A 13,732-nucleotide genomic window follows, 5' to 3' on the forward strand; every position below is an offset into this window, starting at 1 on the left:
AAAAAAAAACTATGGAAAAATATTTTATTTATATGGGAGATGATTACTTAAATGTTCATTTTATGAATATTTATTCAATCGAAATTTGCATATTTCCCTGTTCTGTTATTTTCACAATTTAATGGTGTGGACATATTTTAAAAGAAGCTAAGTGTCATTCCGGAAGCAAAGCACCACAAGCCACAAATAAGAAAAAAGAGGTCATGATCCCATCACCGAGATCAAAGTGTAATTTAATATCTCAGTTTATATCCTTTTCTTTTTCTGATAGTGTGAATAAACAAAACTGGGACCATGTGTGTGAGGTATTTTGTAATTTACTAGATTGTTAACATTTTCCAGGCTATTAGATATTTTCCTAAATGAAAATTTCTAGGGGAAGGAAGGAAACCAAAGAGGTCAATGTAGACCCTGTGCTGTTCATGAAGCAGGCAACAGATTGGGAGAAATGGAGCTGTCCTTTTTCATAGCCCTGTGTGACACAGAGGGAAAGGAGACAGAGTCAAGGCCAATTCAAAGGGGAATTCGAATAGGAAACTCTCTCCCCGTGGAGCTGAGGCTCCAAATGCCTAGACCTTAATGTAGGTAAACACAGGAATAACCACACTCCACTCCCACCTAAGGGACTTCAAAGAATCCTGCCTTGGAACTGAGAAGAGCAGGGAGGTGGGAGCATCCCTGAAATTTGCAGCTCAGATCCACATCACCTGGTTATCAAAAGAGAGTGAGAGAGAGAAAGCCCTTAAAACTATTAAGTGGGGCTCAGGCTGGAAGATGCAAATATCATTTCCGTAGGAAGCTACCTTCACTCTATATCTTTGAGATAACACATTGAATATTGAATACTAGAACCTACCTTCAGTCTCTATCTCAAAGAAAACCCACCCAACATATATCAAGACCAATCAAAAATAGTCAAACATAGTAGGAAACAAGACAGCAAAGGTGAATCCATGTAAACAACAACAAAACAACCAGAAAATACTTCAGATAAAATCACTAGTCCTTTACATGAAATCACTCTTTGCTATGTTCAAAGACATAAACCATCTAAAAGTACCTGTAGGTAGCACGTCACCTAGCAGAACACAGGAATGATCAAAGTATTGCTAATATTACACAAATAAAATTTTGCTGAAGGTAATTAAAAACTGGTTGCATCCATAGGGAACTGCCAGAAACTCAAGCAGGATTCAGAAAGATCATTGAACAAAGGATCTCCTTGCTGATGTCAGATGGAACTTGGCTGAAAGCAGAAAATACCAGAAAGGTGATCACCTGTGCTTTATTGACTATGCAAAGACACTCAACTATGTGGATCACCACAAATTATTTATAAAGTAGCCGAGAATGGAAATTCCAGAGCACTTGATTGTGCTGATGCAGAACATTTTCATAGACCAAGGCAGTAATTCGAGCAGGTTGAAGGGATCTTGTGTAGTTTAGAATCAAGAAATAGTTGTATCCTGTTTACGGTTAGCCAAAAATAAGTCTCTGGGAATTCATGGAATACCAATAGAAATGTGTACTAACGGGTGCCTCAGGGTGGTATCCCTCACTATCCTTACTCAATCTGTATGCTGAGCAAATAATCAGAGAAGCTGAATTATATGAAGAAAAAGGGCAATATGCTTAAATCTAAGCAAATGTATTAGACCATAATGATAATGCCTGATGGCATTAAAGTGGAATTAAAATGCATATCAACACATATGTCAGCGAGGAGAAGATCTTGATGGCACCTCGTTTGTTGCTCATTTCTTGCAGAACAAAGTCATGCGTTATAGTTCATTATCTGGAAAAAATAGCTTGTTTTTTTTCCATCACGTTTTCTTGTTACTTATGGAAAAATGTTAAGTAATGTTTATATTATTTTATTATGCCCACAAGCTAAGTCATAGATGATTTAAAAAAAAACAACGAACAAAAGAAATTGGGCCTACTGAGTTGTATTACAATAGAGGATCAGGGAGCCTGCAGTAGGTGAATGATTTCACCATTTAACCTTCAGTATTGTTAGGATTTCTCAACATGTATGTGCCTTATGTTTTCAATAGAAAGAAAAAGCTAGTTAGTAAAAATGTTAGTGCTCGCTGAGAGATTTGACGCTTCAGAACAAAACCAGACTTCTCTGAACAGGAAACAAAAAAAGAAAAGAGTCTTAGAAATGAAAAATGAGTATTAACAGAACATTCATGAAAATAGTAAGAATGGACATATTTAAAGTCTAATAGGTGGTCCAGAGGAACAAAGGAGGAAGCACCTAAAAATGTAAAGCAGAAGGACAAAGACATGGAAAGTGTGAGAGAAAAGCTACCAGGCATGAAGGCCAGGTCTGGATGTCACCCTTCCTCTGCCAGGCGTCCGTCCCAACAGAAAGAAAAGGAGACGAAGGAGAGGAAGCAAAAACAAGCAAGCCTAAAAAGAACGTCTAAAGGAACAAGGGGTTTCACTCATCCCAAGCAGGGCAAACAAATTATGGCAAAGGTAGACACTGATTAGTGACATTTCTGAACTACACAGATGAAGCAATGTTGTTAGGGGCCATCGAGTTGGTTATGACTCATAGCAATTCTGTACACAACAGAAGGAAACTGCCCTGTCCTGCACCATCCTCACAGTTGCCATGTTGACCCCATTAGGGCAGCCACTGTGACAATCCACTTTGTTTAGGGCCTTCCTCTCTTTTTGCTACCCCTTGACTTCACCAGACATGATGTCCTTCTCCAGGGATTGGTCATTCCTGACAACATGTCCAAAGTGAGTTGGAAGAGGTTTCACCATCCTTGCTGCAGAGCAGCGTTCTGATTGCCCCGCTTCCAAGACAGATCCGCTTTTTTTAGCAATCCCTGATGCTTGCAATATTCTTTGCGAACACCACAATTCAAATGCATCAACTCTTCTTCCCTTTTCCTTATTCAAAGTCCTGCTTTCACATGCATATGAGGTCATTGAAAATATGACTTGGGTCAGGCACACCTGGTAGTGGGATGCAACTAATTTAACAACCAGTTTGTTGCCCCATTGACTGAAGATAAGATAAAAAGATATACTGAAAGGTAGTTTATTATTTCATTCCATTAATAATTAAATAAAAATACAAGAGGTACACAAAACTAGGTTATAAGAAAGTTTTAAAATATTAAGTAGTACCTGACAAAAAGGCTATTATTGAAGATATTTCCATATTGCTTCCTGATTAGCATCCTCACTTGCAATATCTTTCACTTTTATCTGAGCATTATCGGCTCTATGATTTATTCTTTGTGTGTGATCTAAGTGGGTTTTAAAAAAATCATTTTATTGGGGGCTCGTACAACTCTTATCACAATCCATCCATCCATCCATTGTGTCAAGCATATTTGTACATTTGTTGCCATCATCATTCTCAAAACATTTTCTTTCTACTTGAGCCCTTGGTATCAGCTCCTCATTTTTACCCTCTCTCCCCACCCCCCTCACGAACCCTTGATAATTTATAAATTATTATTTTGTCATGTCTTACACTATCCGATGTCTCCCTTTACCCACTGTTCTGTTGTCCGTCCCCCAGGGAGGGGGTTATATGTAGAATGTACGATTTTTCTTAGCCACCTTTTCACTGTAGGAATAGGATCCCATTCCTTTAATGGTAGGCCATTTAGATAATAGTCATTGTATTGTGCAATTCCTCGTTAATATAGTGATAAAAGAGTCATTGTGCTTGCTATATTAAAAACAACTTTTCTGAACACATGTTCATCTCTGAAAAACCTCTGCACTTCTGCTGACCTTAAGGAATTGTTCTGACAATATTTGAACACTTTCAGGAATTACATAATTCTCTTGTCGTAGCTCTGGGAATTTGGAGCACAACACAAAGCTTAAAGGAATGACGGTGTGTCACCTCTGATTGTTTGGTACTTTTTCTGTTTACATTAGGTGCTTGTTTACTGAAGCAACAAACATAAGGGAATGAAAAGGTAGTATTTCATCAAAAGTATAAGAGTTTTATGAAATGAGGAAATACTATAAGCATAGTTCTGTCTAATTTTTTATAAGTACAGACTGAATGAACATTACTTCAGGCACTTAGAATCCACTGTTGTGCAAATGAATGTTAAAAAAGAATAAGGAATGTAAATTTGCGATTTCCACATTGAAAGAACCCTGATTACAAGTGCCATCCTAACAACGGGTTCGCTGAACTCAACAAAAAATTAGTTACTGGTTTTGCTGAACCAGTGCCAACCAGCTGAGTCCCACAACTGGGAGCACCTTAGTCCTCAAAGTAACATTCTCACTTTTCAGCACTTTAAACATAAACCAATATAAATCCTGAAAGCTTTCAGAGAGGAAAACCAGAATACCACCCAAAGCAGAAAATACACTCAGCGACATCGATGCTAAGTTGTGTCTTACTGCTGGCAAAATTCTATTAAGCCGTTCTCTCCTCAGAGCAGCTAAATGTTTTTATTTTGTTTTCCACTCTGGGTGTCTGTTAAATCAGTGAAGAGAAGGTTGATATGGACCAATAGCACTTTCCCCATAAGCATAGACAACTGTTGTGTTCCAGCTACCTAGAGGTTCTACGTACTGCCTAGATAAGGAGAACTGGAACACAAGGTGTGTTCCAGCCCCTCAGAGAGACAACTGTTATTTGCCTTTGTATTAGCATCTTGTGTTTGCTCATGGGTGCCGGGCTGCTCATGTGCAAGACCAGCATTTTGAAACCACCAACTGCCCCTCAGGAGAAAAATGAGGCTTTCAACTCTGGTTCAGAAAGATTTGCAGTCTAGGAAATGCACAGGGTAGATCTATTCAGTCGTGCAGGGTAACTAAGAGTCAGAATCGACTCAATGATATATGCTCATGTGCTTGCAAAGTGAATGAATGAGTGGGGTTTGTTTGCCCTTCCTTAAGAACTGGCAGTCCTCTCAGGTTGAGGGGGACAGGGGACAGGGCAATATTTGCCTTCCGCCAATCACACAACTGATTGGATTTTTTCCTCTCTGTAGTTATAGGCTGCCGATCAAATTCTGAATTTGAAAGTTACATAACTGATGATCCCAAAGCTTTCTATGCATTGGCTGGAATTGTTTTTGATCACAGCTTCAGTAACAGCAAGGATCCCTTGCCCCTTTCGGTAAGAACATAGTCTCTCTCAACAATCTCGTGGTTCCCCAGCCTGACCTTGAACCTGCTTTGGGTCTTTCTCAACTCCATCAGCCAGCTGCCACCTTGTTTGCAGAAGAGACATTGAGTGCCCTCCTAGTTTTCTGATTCTTCTAAGAGTGGAGACTTGTCCCAAGCAAGCCTGGATCCTGAGAGGACAGGCTGGTGGTATATGCTCAGTTGCTTGATGAGTATTGCAGAAGGCTAGAAAGATGGACTCCCAACATCCTGGCTTTGCAAGGTATGAGCTGGATGACCCTGGAAAACTTAGCAGCACTTCTGGGCCTCTGCTCCCTTCTCAGTGTAGTCAGGCTCACAGAGTTGTCGAAGAAATTATACCAGCTGATGATGGTCAGGCACTTAGAGCCCGGACACTGGAATTTTCCACAAGTAGCCCTTACTATCGTTGTCACAATGATTAATCTCATGGGACGTCAGACATGGTAAGTCTATTTATTTATTTTTTTATAAGGGAGAGGAGGCAGTGTTTTAAGCTTGAGACCATCTCCCTTCTGTTTGGGGAATAGAAAAACGTCTAGAGAGTACGCTGATTTTATTTGGTGTTGTACACTCTTGATAATATGTACACTCTTGATAATCTTATTTGGTGTATATTCTTGATAATGATTGAAAATTAGAAATTGCATGGGGTGTTGATAGATGGAGAAAGACATGGAATGTGTTCCTGAGCTTTGCCCTAGCTCCAGCCCTCATTGCCTCTATAGTGTCCAGTCACTTGGGTTTTTAATCTGTACAAGTCAACGATCCGTGTATTTTAGTCTAAAAAGTTGCCCTATACATATATACTTTCCTCTTCTAAACAGTATTTTATATTCTATACCATTGGCTAAATTAAGGAGCCCTGGTGGCATGTGGTTAAGCACTGAGCTGCTAACCATAGTCAGCAGTTCGAAACCACCAGCCATTGCACAGGAGAAAGATGAGGCTTTCTGCTTCTGTAAAGAATTATAGTCTCAGAAGCCCACAGGGGCAGTTCTACTCTGCCCTGTAGGGTCACTATGAGTCGGCATCAACTTAATGGCAGTGAATTTGGTTTGGGGTTTGGTGTCAGTGGAATTAATATATGCCCCCATGGGCATGATTTATAATATTCCTCAATAAAAAGATGATGGTTCTAAAATGGCCCACGGACTTTTATATAAATTATAGATACATAAATGGATTTTGAGCTCATACTTAATCGTAAGCCCTAATCTAAAAGCAATTAGTTCTTATGATGTGGCCCTGCTCCATACTTGCCCTCCTGAAAAGATCGCTAAAGATATGGGTGCTCTAGCAAAGTGTGGTGAAGAAATCAGATGGTGCCCGACTGTCAGAAAGAATAGCATCTTGGGTCTTAAAGACATATTTTAAAACAGCAGCCATCTAAGTTAGGCGCCAGCTAAGTTCACGCTGAAGAAGTACACCAACCTGTGTGATCCAAGAACCGTAAATAATAAAATCAAGACAGGAGGAAGGAACGGCATTAAAACTTAAATTCTGAGCACTGGGTTTGCCAAGGGCTATGAATGATAATGAAATGCCAGAATCCATTTGTAGCATCCACAAGTGGATTAAGCCTCTGGATCTCTTCTAACCATTGGCCAGGGATGTGAATACCCCTGCTATCAGACAGAGTGCATTGGAAAGTGAATTAATGCAAATATAATTTATTTAAACATTTCCTGTTTTTTCCCTGCCCTGCCCCTGTTAAAAATTTAACACCTTATCATTTGTTTTCTTTTGATGCTTTAAAATTTTTTTATAGTTTTTACTATTTTCTGCTTTCTTTTGGATTGAGGTTCTTCTGTGTTTTACTTGGTTATTGTTAGGGAGGAGTTGTATGTGTTTTTGTTTTTCAGGTAACATTCACAGGATTTATTCAAGTGTTTAAGAAATATATTAAAATGGAAAGCCACCAGTACAAAAGTGAAACTAATGAGTCTGAGAAGAAAATTAGAGATCAAATAGTTATGGGCTAAAATCAGGAAGTCACATCACAATATTTTGATTGATTCTTTTTTTTAAACAGTTTTATTAGCACCTCATTCACATGTCATACACCTCAACAATCCAATCATACCAAGAAGAGTTGTACAATGACCAGCACATGCAATTCTAGAACACATTCTTCCTTGTACTCATTGTTATTCATGAAATTATTTTTTTCTGACTGTAGCAAAACTATACTCAAAACAACATTCTCCAATTCCACAACTTCTACTTGTATAATTCAGTGCCATTGATTGTACTCTTCATGTTATACAAGGTTTCTCTTTATGTGAAATCCAGGATAGGTGAATCTATAAAGGCAGTAACGGAGTTAATAGTTTCTTAGGGTTGTGGTAGGGAAGTTTGGGGGGAAATGGATATCTAACAATAATGAGTAGCAAAATGAAGAAAATATTCTAAAATTGATTGGGTTATGATTGCGCAACTCTTTGTAAAAGGTTTAAACCATTGAATTGTATGGTCTGTGAATTGAATCTCCATAAAATTGTTAAAATATTAAAAGAGACATCAAAATAAAACTACCACCATCTTTCAAAGACTCACTAGTACTGGACTACGTTGCAGGGCCCCTCTCATTTCATTCTACAACCCACAAGGGAAGTGCTGTGACTATTACTCCCATTTTATTCATGAGGAAACTGAGGCAATGCAAGGTATTGTCTGAATGCACGGTGACTTGCCTGAAGTAACAAGGCCAGTCAATCAGAGAGTTTGGATTGGGCTCAGGCCTGGCACAGCAGCCTCCTTCTGAGCTATTTGGCAGTACGCTCTTCCATATGTGGTGGAGCTGCGCATTGTCTGGGTCCCTCCCGTGATAGCACTGCAACTGGGCCCCGAGGGACTTTTGCCGGTGGAGCGGCTTTCTCTGGTCACCGCCATGTGACCACACCTTTGTGGGGCCCTACCCCACTTCTCAGTCTCAGCTTTCTCTGATTGAATTTATCTTGTTTATTCTCCCTAGGTCAGGTATTCCTTGCGCTTCAGCGCCATCATGAGGAATTTTTTACAATTGCGGTTATTAACCCCTCTAGAATTCGAAGGCTGGACCACAGCCTGGCTTTACCCTCCAAACCCAGGACAAGAGCCCCGGGAGAACATGCATAACAGTGGAGGCCACCCCGGTGAGGAAACGCCAAGTCTGCGGTGCTGTTTCTGTTATTCTGGTCAGCAAGTCCAGTTCATCTGGAGTGAACTGTCTTGAGATTCAAATCGTCTACTGCAGAGTAATAAGCACAAGAAACCCATGCTTACCTTACTGGGTGGCTACTGGGTCGGTCCCTGTCAGGGAATGTCCCTTGGAAGTCTTTGATTCTGTAGGAAGGTTCTGTGGGGCTGGGGCTGGGAGACAAACAGATGCCAACCATCCCCAGAAGCGGATTCTCTGATGTGGTGAGAAACAATGTGAAACTGTTCAGTATGGATGAGAAAGTAAGCACAAGGAAGCCTGTGCTTACTTTGATGGCTAGGTACTCTGCTGCTGTCCAGTTAATTGGAGCAGAGCAGAGCTGCCCCGAGGGTTTCCTCGGCTGTCATCTTTACCGAAACTGACTGCCTCTCTTGGTCCCGTGTGGTGGCTGGTGGTTTTGAACCATAGATTTTTTTCATTGTTGTTAGCAGTTGAGCACTTAGTCACTGCACCACCACATCTTAGATTCTCCCAAGGACTCACTTTTAGGTAGACATCCCTACCTTTAAGATAAAATTCTTTCAAATAAGAACTTACATATTTCTGAACACTGTCATTCCAGACTCAATTCCAAAGCTGGTCTATTGAGTTGGTGCCTCCTCACAGCGACCTCTAGTTTGCACTTTGAGTCTCCCACCATCTCCAAGGTATGACGTCTGCCATTTTCTCGTATAGGATACCACAAAGAAGGCTTCCTAGCGATTCAGCATGCAGTGGATAAGGCCATCATGTGGCACCACGTCCAAGATGCCATGACCCAGATGTTTAAGAACGTCAGTGTGCTCCTAAAGAGGTTCCCGTATGGATCCTACATCCAGGACCACTTCTTCGTGGTCCTGCAGAACGAGTTCTCGCCCCTCCTCATGCTCAGCTTCATCTGTATTGAGCTCACTATCATCAACTCCATCACCGTAGAGAAAGAGAGGAAGCTGAAGGTAACCCCCCTTGAGCACATAGTGGCTCAGAGTGACCTCGTACACAATGGAAGGAAACACTGCCCGGTCCTCTGCTAGCCTCACAAGTATGTTTGAGCCCACTGTTGCAACCACTGTGTCAATCCATCACGGTGAGGGTCTTCAAGTTTGCTGACTCTCTAATACCCTTTTCCAGGACCCCCACCCACCTAGACCCTTCACCCAAGTGTGCTGGGGGGGTGGTTGGCAACAGTGTTAACCCAGCCCAGCAGGAGATGAGTGCTGGCCAGTGGTGTCACGCTGGCTCTCTTGCTTCCCGCAGGAGTACATGTGTATGATGGGACTGCACAACTGGCAGCACTGGGTGGCTTGGTTCATCATGTTCTTCTTGTCCGTCTCCATGGTCGTCTCCTTCATGACCGTGCTCTTCTGCATGAAGGTATGTCTTTCCCCCAGGAAGTGCGTGTATGCAGCGAAGAGGTGAGCAGGATCCTCGGTGGTGGTGGGACTGAAGTTCAAAAACAGATGAGTCACAGTGACCCGAACCACTCGGAACCACAGGCGGTGCTCTGTGGTGGTATTTACTACATCTGTAGGGACTGAAGTGTGTGTCTAAGCTTAGGATCCAGAGGAGCGGTGCTCGGCCTTCAGTTTGCTGGTTTCCAAGGGCTGACTGTGGGTGTGAATGACTCCATGAGCAAAGTGGAGTGCCAAATAACATATCTCATCAACCTTATAGTGTCCCAAATTTTATCACCTATAAGTAGTAGAAAATAGTTACTGTAAGAACGAAGGGCGGGCATTCTTTCATACCCATGATCTCATTCTTTTTTCTTTTATGCTGTCAATGAAATTGGGTGTTACAATCTTCTAGCATAAATTTAATGACAGCTATAATAATCCATTACATGAATATACAAAAAGTCACCTTCTAAATGACCAACATTGTCACCATTTGGATAAAGGCATGTTGGAAGACCTTAACGGAAAAGGAGACAAAAGAAATGGCCAGGAAACATTCAAAAGAGACAACATAAGATAACACAAAATAATAATAAAATGAGCTGTGATAGTACTAATTAAAATGGGATAAGCTCATTTATTAAAAGAAGAAGATATTCATATTGGATTAAAAATTAAATGCAGAACTTAGGTTCTCTGGAACAAAAGAGGGAGAGAAACCCTCAATACAACTAAAATTAAACTACCACTTGACCTGGCACTACCACTCCCAGGTACATATCCAAAGGAGCTGAAAGCAGAGCCTCAAACAGGTACTTCTTGTACAGCAATGTCGTTGTAGCACTATTCACAGAAGCCAAAAGGTGAAGCAGCCTAAATGCCCACCAACAGATGAATGCCTAAAAAATAATGTGGTACCTATTACAATGCAATATTACTCAGCCAGCAAGAGAAATGAAGTCTTGATAAGAGCCACAGTATGATGGTGCAAGAGACATTGTGCTGAGTGAAATAAGTAAATCACAAAAGCAGAGATATCATACGACCTTACTTACATAAGAAGACAAATGTTTAGAGATCAAAGTTCATTAGTGGTTACCAGGTTTGGGAAGGAGTGGGAAAGGTTGATGGGTAATTGCTATGACTTGATTTTTAGTGATGGAAAATTCACATTGATTAAGAGGAGGATTGCATAGCTGATCAATGTAATTGCTTTCAATAAGTTATACACCTGTAAAAAATTTGAACTGCCAAAAATTGTGTGGTAGAAGTATTTATGATGACATACACAAAAATCATCTGGTTAAGGCTCCTTATATACAACCAGATAGCTCGTGGGGTTTGCTTTTTGGGTTTTTTGTTTGTTTCTTTTTAGTCGGGGGAGAGGATTGCTTTCTTAGTTTGGAGATTCAGGGTCATGATTTTATAGGAGCATCTCAGTTGACCAAGGAGCCCTGGTCCTACAGTGGATTACGTGTTGGGATGCTAACCACAGAGTCAGCAATTTGAGCCCACCAGTTGTTCCTCAGGAGAAGGATGAGGCTTTCTGCTCCTATAAATATTTACAGCCCAGAAACCCATGGAGGCGGCAGTTCTACTCTGGACAGCAGGGGACTTGCACAGTACGTTGGAATTGACCTGATGGCAATGAGTTTTGAGTTAACTGACCTAATATATTCCGTGCTTCTGCTTCACCTCCCAGTTCATTGCATGGTGCCTGGGGGTTTTAAAGCTTGGAAGTTGCTATCACAAGGCCCAATAATTGGCTTCTACTCACCTGACACAACAAAAATAGAAGGGGAGTCAGGAACAGGAAATAGTATGAGTGGCTGATTGCCTCCATGAGTAGCTGCCCCCTTTGCCAAGAGACCAGAAGAACTGAATGATGCCCACCTACCATTATTGAACAATTTGATCAAAGATTCTGTAGAAGAATACTAGTCAAATGCAGGGGGGTTAGAGAGCAGAACAGTTTCAAACTCTTGCGAAATCCAGGTTCTGGAATCATGCAACCCGGTAAAACCTTGAAATTACCGACCAGAGATCATCTTTAACCCAACAACCAAAAACACTCCCTAAGTCTTCTGAACACCAGTAAAGATGCTCTGAACGTGACAGTAATGTCACGTAAGTAGTGAAGAAGGTCTACCTTAAACATTGTGCTATTTTAAGATCTATGTATGGGGGGGCCTTCAAAAGTTTTGTGGGAAAGTGACATTTAAAAGACAGCAGGACTCTTCTATGAACATTTTGAAACCCTCTCATTTATGGGATCAAATTGACAACAGCAAATAGAACGCTTTGATAGAAATTTTCGAAGTTAGCAAGTTTATGTTACTAGGGGAGAAGCAACTCTGAAAAGAAGAGTGAACATTGTTGCATCATTTAAAGAATGGCCCAATGTCACCAAATTGCACTTGCAAAAAGGGTTGAGCTGGCGTGCGTTGTTGTGCTGTCTTCTCAACAAAAGTAAGATAAATGATCAAAACTAAAAAGCTACTTGGAGAGGACATCATTTCTAAATGGTAAGGGCATTTGTTGTACACAGGGTCGCTCTGAGTCTGAACCAACAATAACAACAACACCAATAGCATTGCCAGGTCGAAAATCTGTCTTAGAAACAATATCATAATATTTTGCTTGAAGATATGTCAGAAGAAACCAGCCTCTACAACCGAAGGGCCTGCAGGCACAATTGTATGGTGATAATATATAAAGGTTATAGTAAAATCATAGACGATAGGAGAGAGAATAAAATAAAGGAGGAGTCAGACACATGTTATGGTAACATGCTCACCTCAGCCCCTCTTGGTGGTCCATGTGGAGGTGGGAGAAGAGAGAGCATCTTTACTGTCTTGGGATATTTATAGGTAGCCATAAGACATGGATATTCAGGCGTTACATATATCACAAGGTGGGTGGTAACTACACTAAGGTTCCTGAACTCACAGGTGAGGAAACCCAATACCTGCATTGGGGGAAGGTATGAGGGGGGCTGGGTGACACAGCGGGAGGGGATAATAAAAGGATGTCTGCTTCTGTAGGGAGATAAAATCAACCATGTGCTCACTTTAAGGCTTCATAGCTGTTAGGGGAGAATCTGTGGGAATATTTAAAGCAGGATCATGTACTTGGACTTTAACTTACCAAAGTGGTGTCTTTCCTACCATGGAATACCAGCGTTCCAGATTCCCTCTGTTATAAGTTAGGGAATATAGTCCTCATCATATTTCCATCAGTGTTAGTTTCTCACATAGATAGTGTTACTATTTTAAATTTCTGTGTTGTTACAGGAGTGTTTTATGTCTTCTCTTCATCCCGTCCACATAAACTTGATGTCCATCTGTGATTGTTTTGTAGATATCTGAGGTGGCAGTGTTCAACAACAGTGATCCTCATTTGATTTTTCTTTTTCTAATGTGTTTTGCTCTTGCCACACTATCCTTTGCTTTCATGGCCAGCACGTTCTTCACAAAAGGTGAGTCCCAAACCCGTTGTCTTCCAGGGAGCGGGTTTATGGATCCTCCTCAAAGCACAGCTCTTCCCATCACCCAGAGCGTCCATTAGTACCCCTCCAGAGCCAGGGGTGTGTGGCTTTGACAACTCTACTTGTCATGAGAGGCCTGTTGGAAACATGTGAGAACATGTACACCTTCTAACATACCATTCCTAATGGAGACGAGGAGTGAGTCTCCATTGGAAAGACAAGAGAGAAATCAGATCTCCAGGGCAACCCATTTTCCAGGTCTTGGTCGTGAAGTTGGGACCCAAGAGAAGGCTGGCTTCTAGGTCTCCATTTTAAGAGAATTCCTTGGAACTTGGTTGCATTTTGAGGGGTGCTGACTCTGAAGTTATCAGTAGGATTGAATAATTACAAGGGCCAAAAATATGAGTCAGAGTTCAGGAGAATTAAATTGTGGGTCAGCCTGGCCAGGACTAGATAGAAATATTGATGTAGGACAGATCCAGCAACAGGTAACAAAAAGTGCCTAAGAAGAAAAAC

At 41.1% G+C, this 13,732-nt stretch overlaps 1 protein-coding gene across 1 annotated transcript in view; it reads left to right on the plus strand.

The window, feature by feature from the left end:
• LOC101640057 (ATP-binding cassette sub-family A member 17-like) overlaps window positions 1-13,732 on the plus strand; it is a 69,255-nt gene that overhangs the window by 6,316 nt on the left and 49,207 nt on the right. The window contains exons 3-7 of the mRNA XM_045286033.1: window positions 4,998-5,125; window positions 8,129-8,288; window positions 9,029-9,288; window positions 9,590-9,706; window positions 13,090-13,207. Of these exons, the coding sequence (XP_045141968.1) occupies window positions 4,998-5,125; window positions 8,129-8,288; window positions 9,029-9,288; window positions 9,590-9,706; window positions 13,090-13,207 (783 nt within the window). The remainder of the gene's footprint in view (window positions 1-4,997; window positions 5,126-8,128; window positions 8,289-9,028; window positions 9,289-9,589; window positions 9,707-13,089; window positions 13,208-13,732) is intronic.

Source organism: Echinops telfairi, unplaced genomic scaffold (genome assembly GCF_000313985.2).
Source record: "Echinops telfairi isolate 266 unplaced genomic scaffold, ASM31398v2 ScPeMD7_5;HRSCAF=22, whole genome shotgun sequence".
Classification (NCBI taxonomy): Eukaryota; Metazoa; Chordata; class Mammalia; order Afrosoricida; family Tenrecidae; genus Echinops; species Echinops telfairi.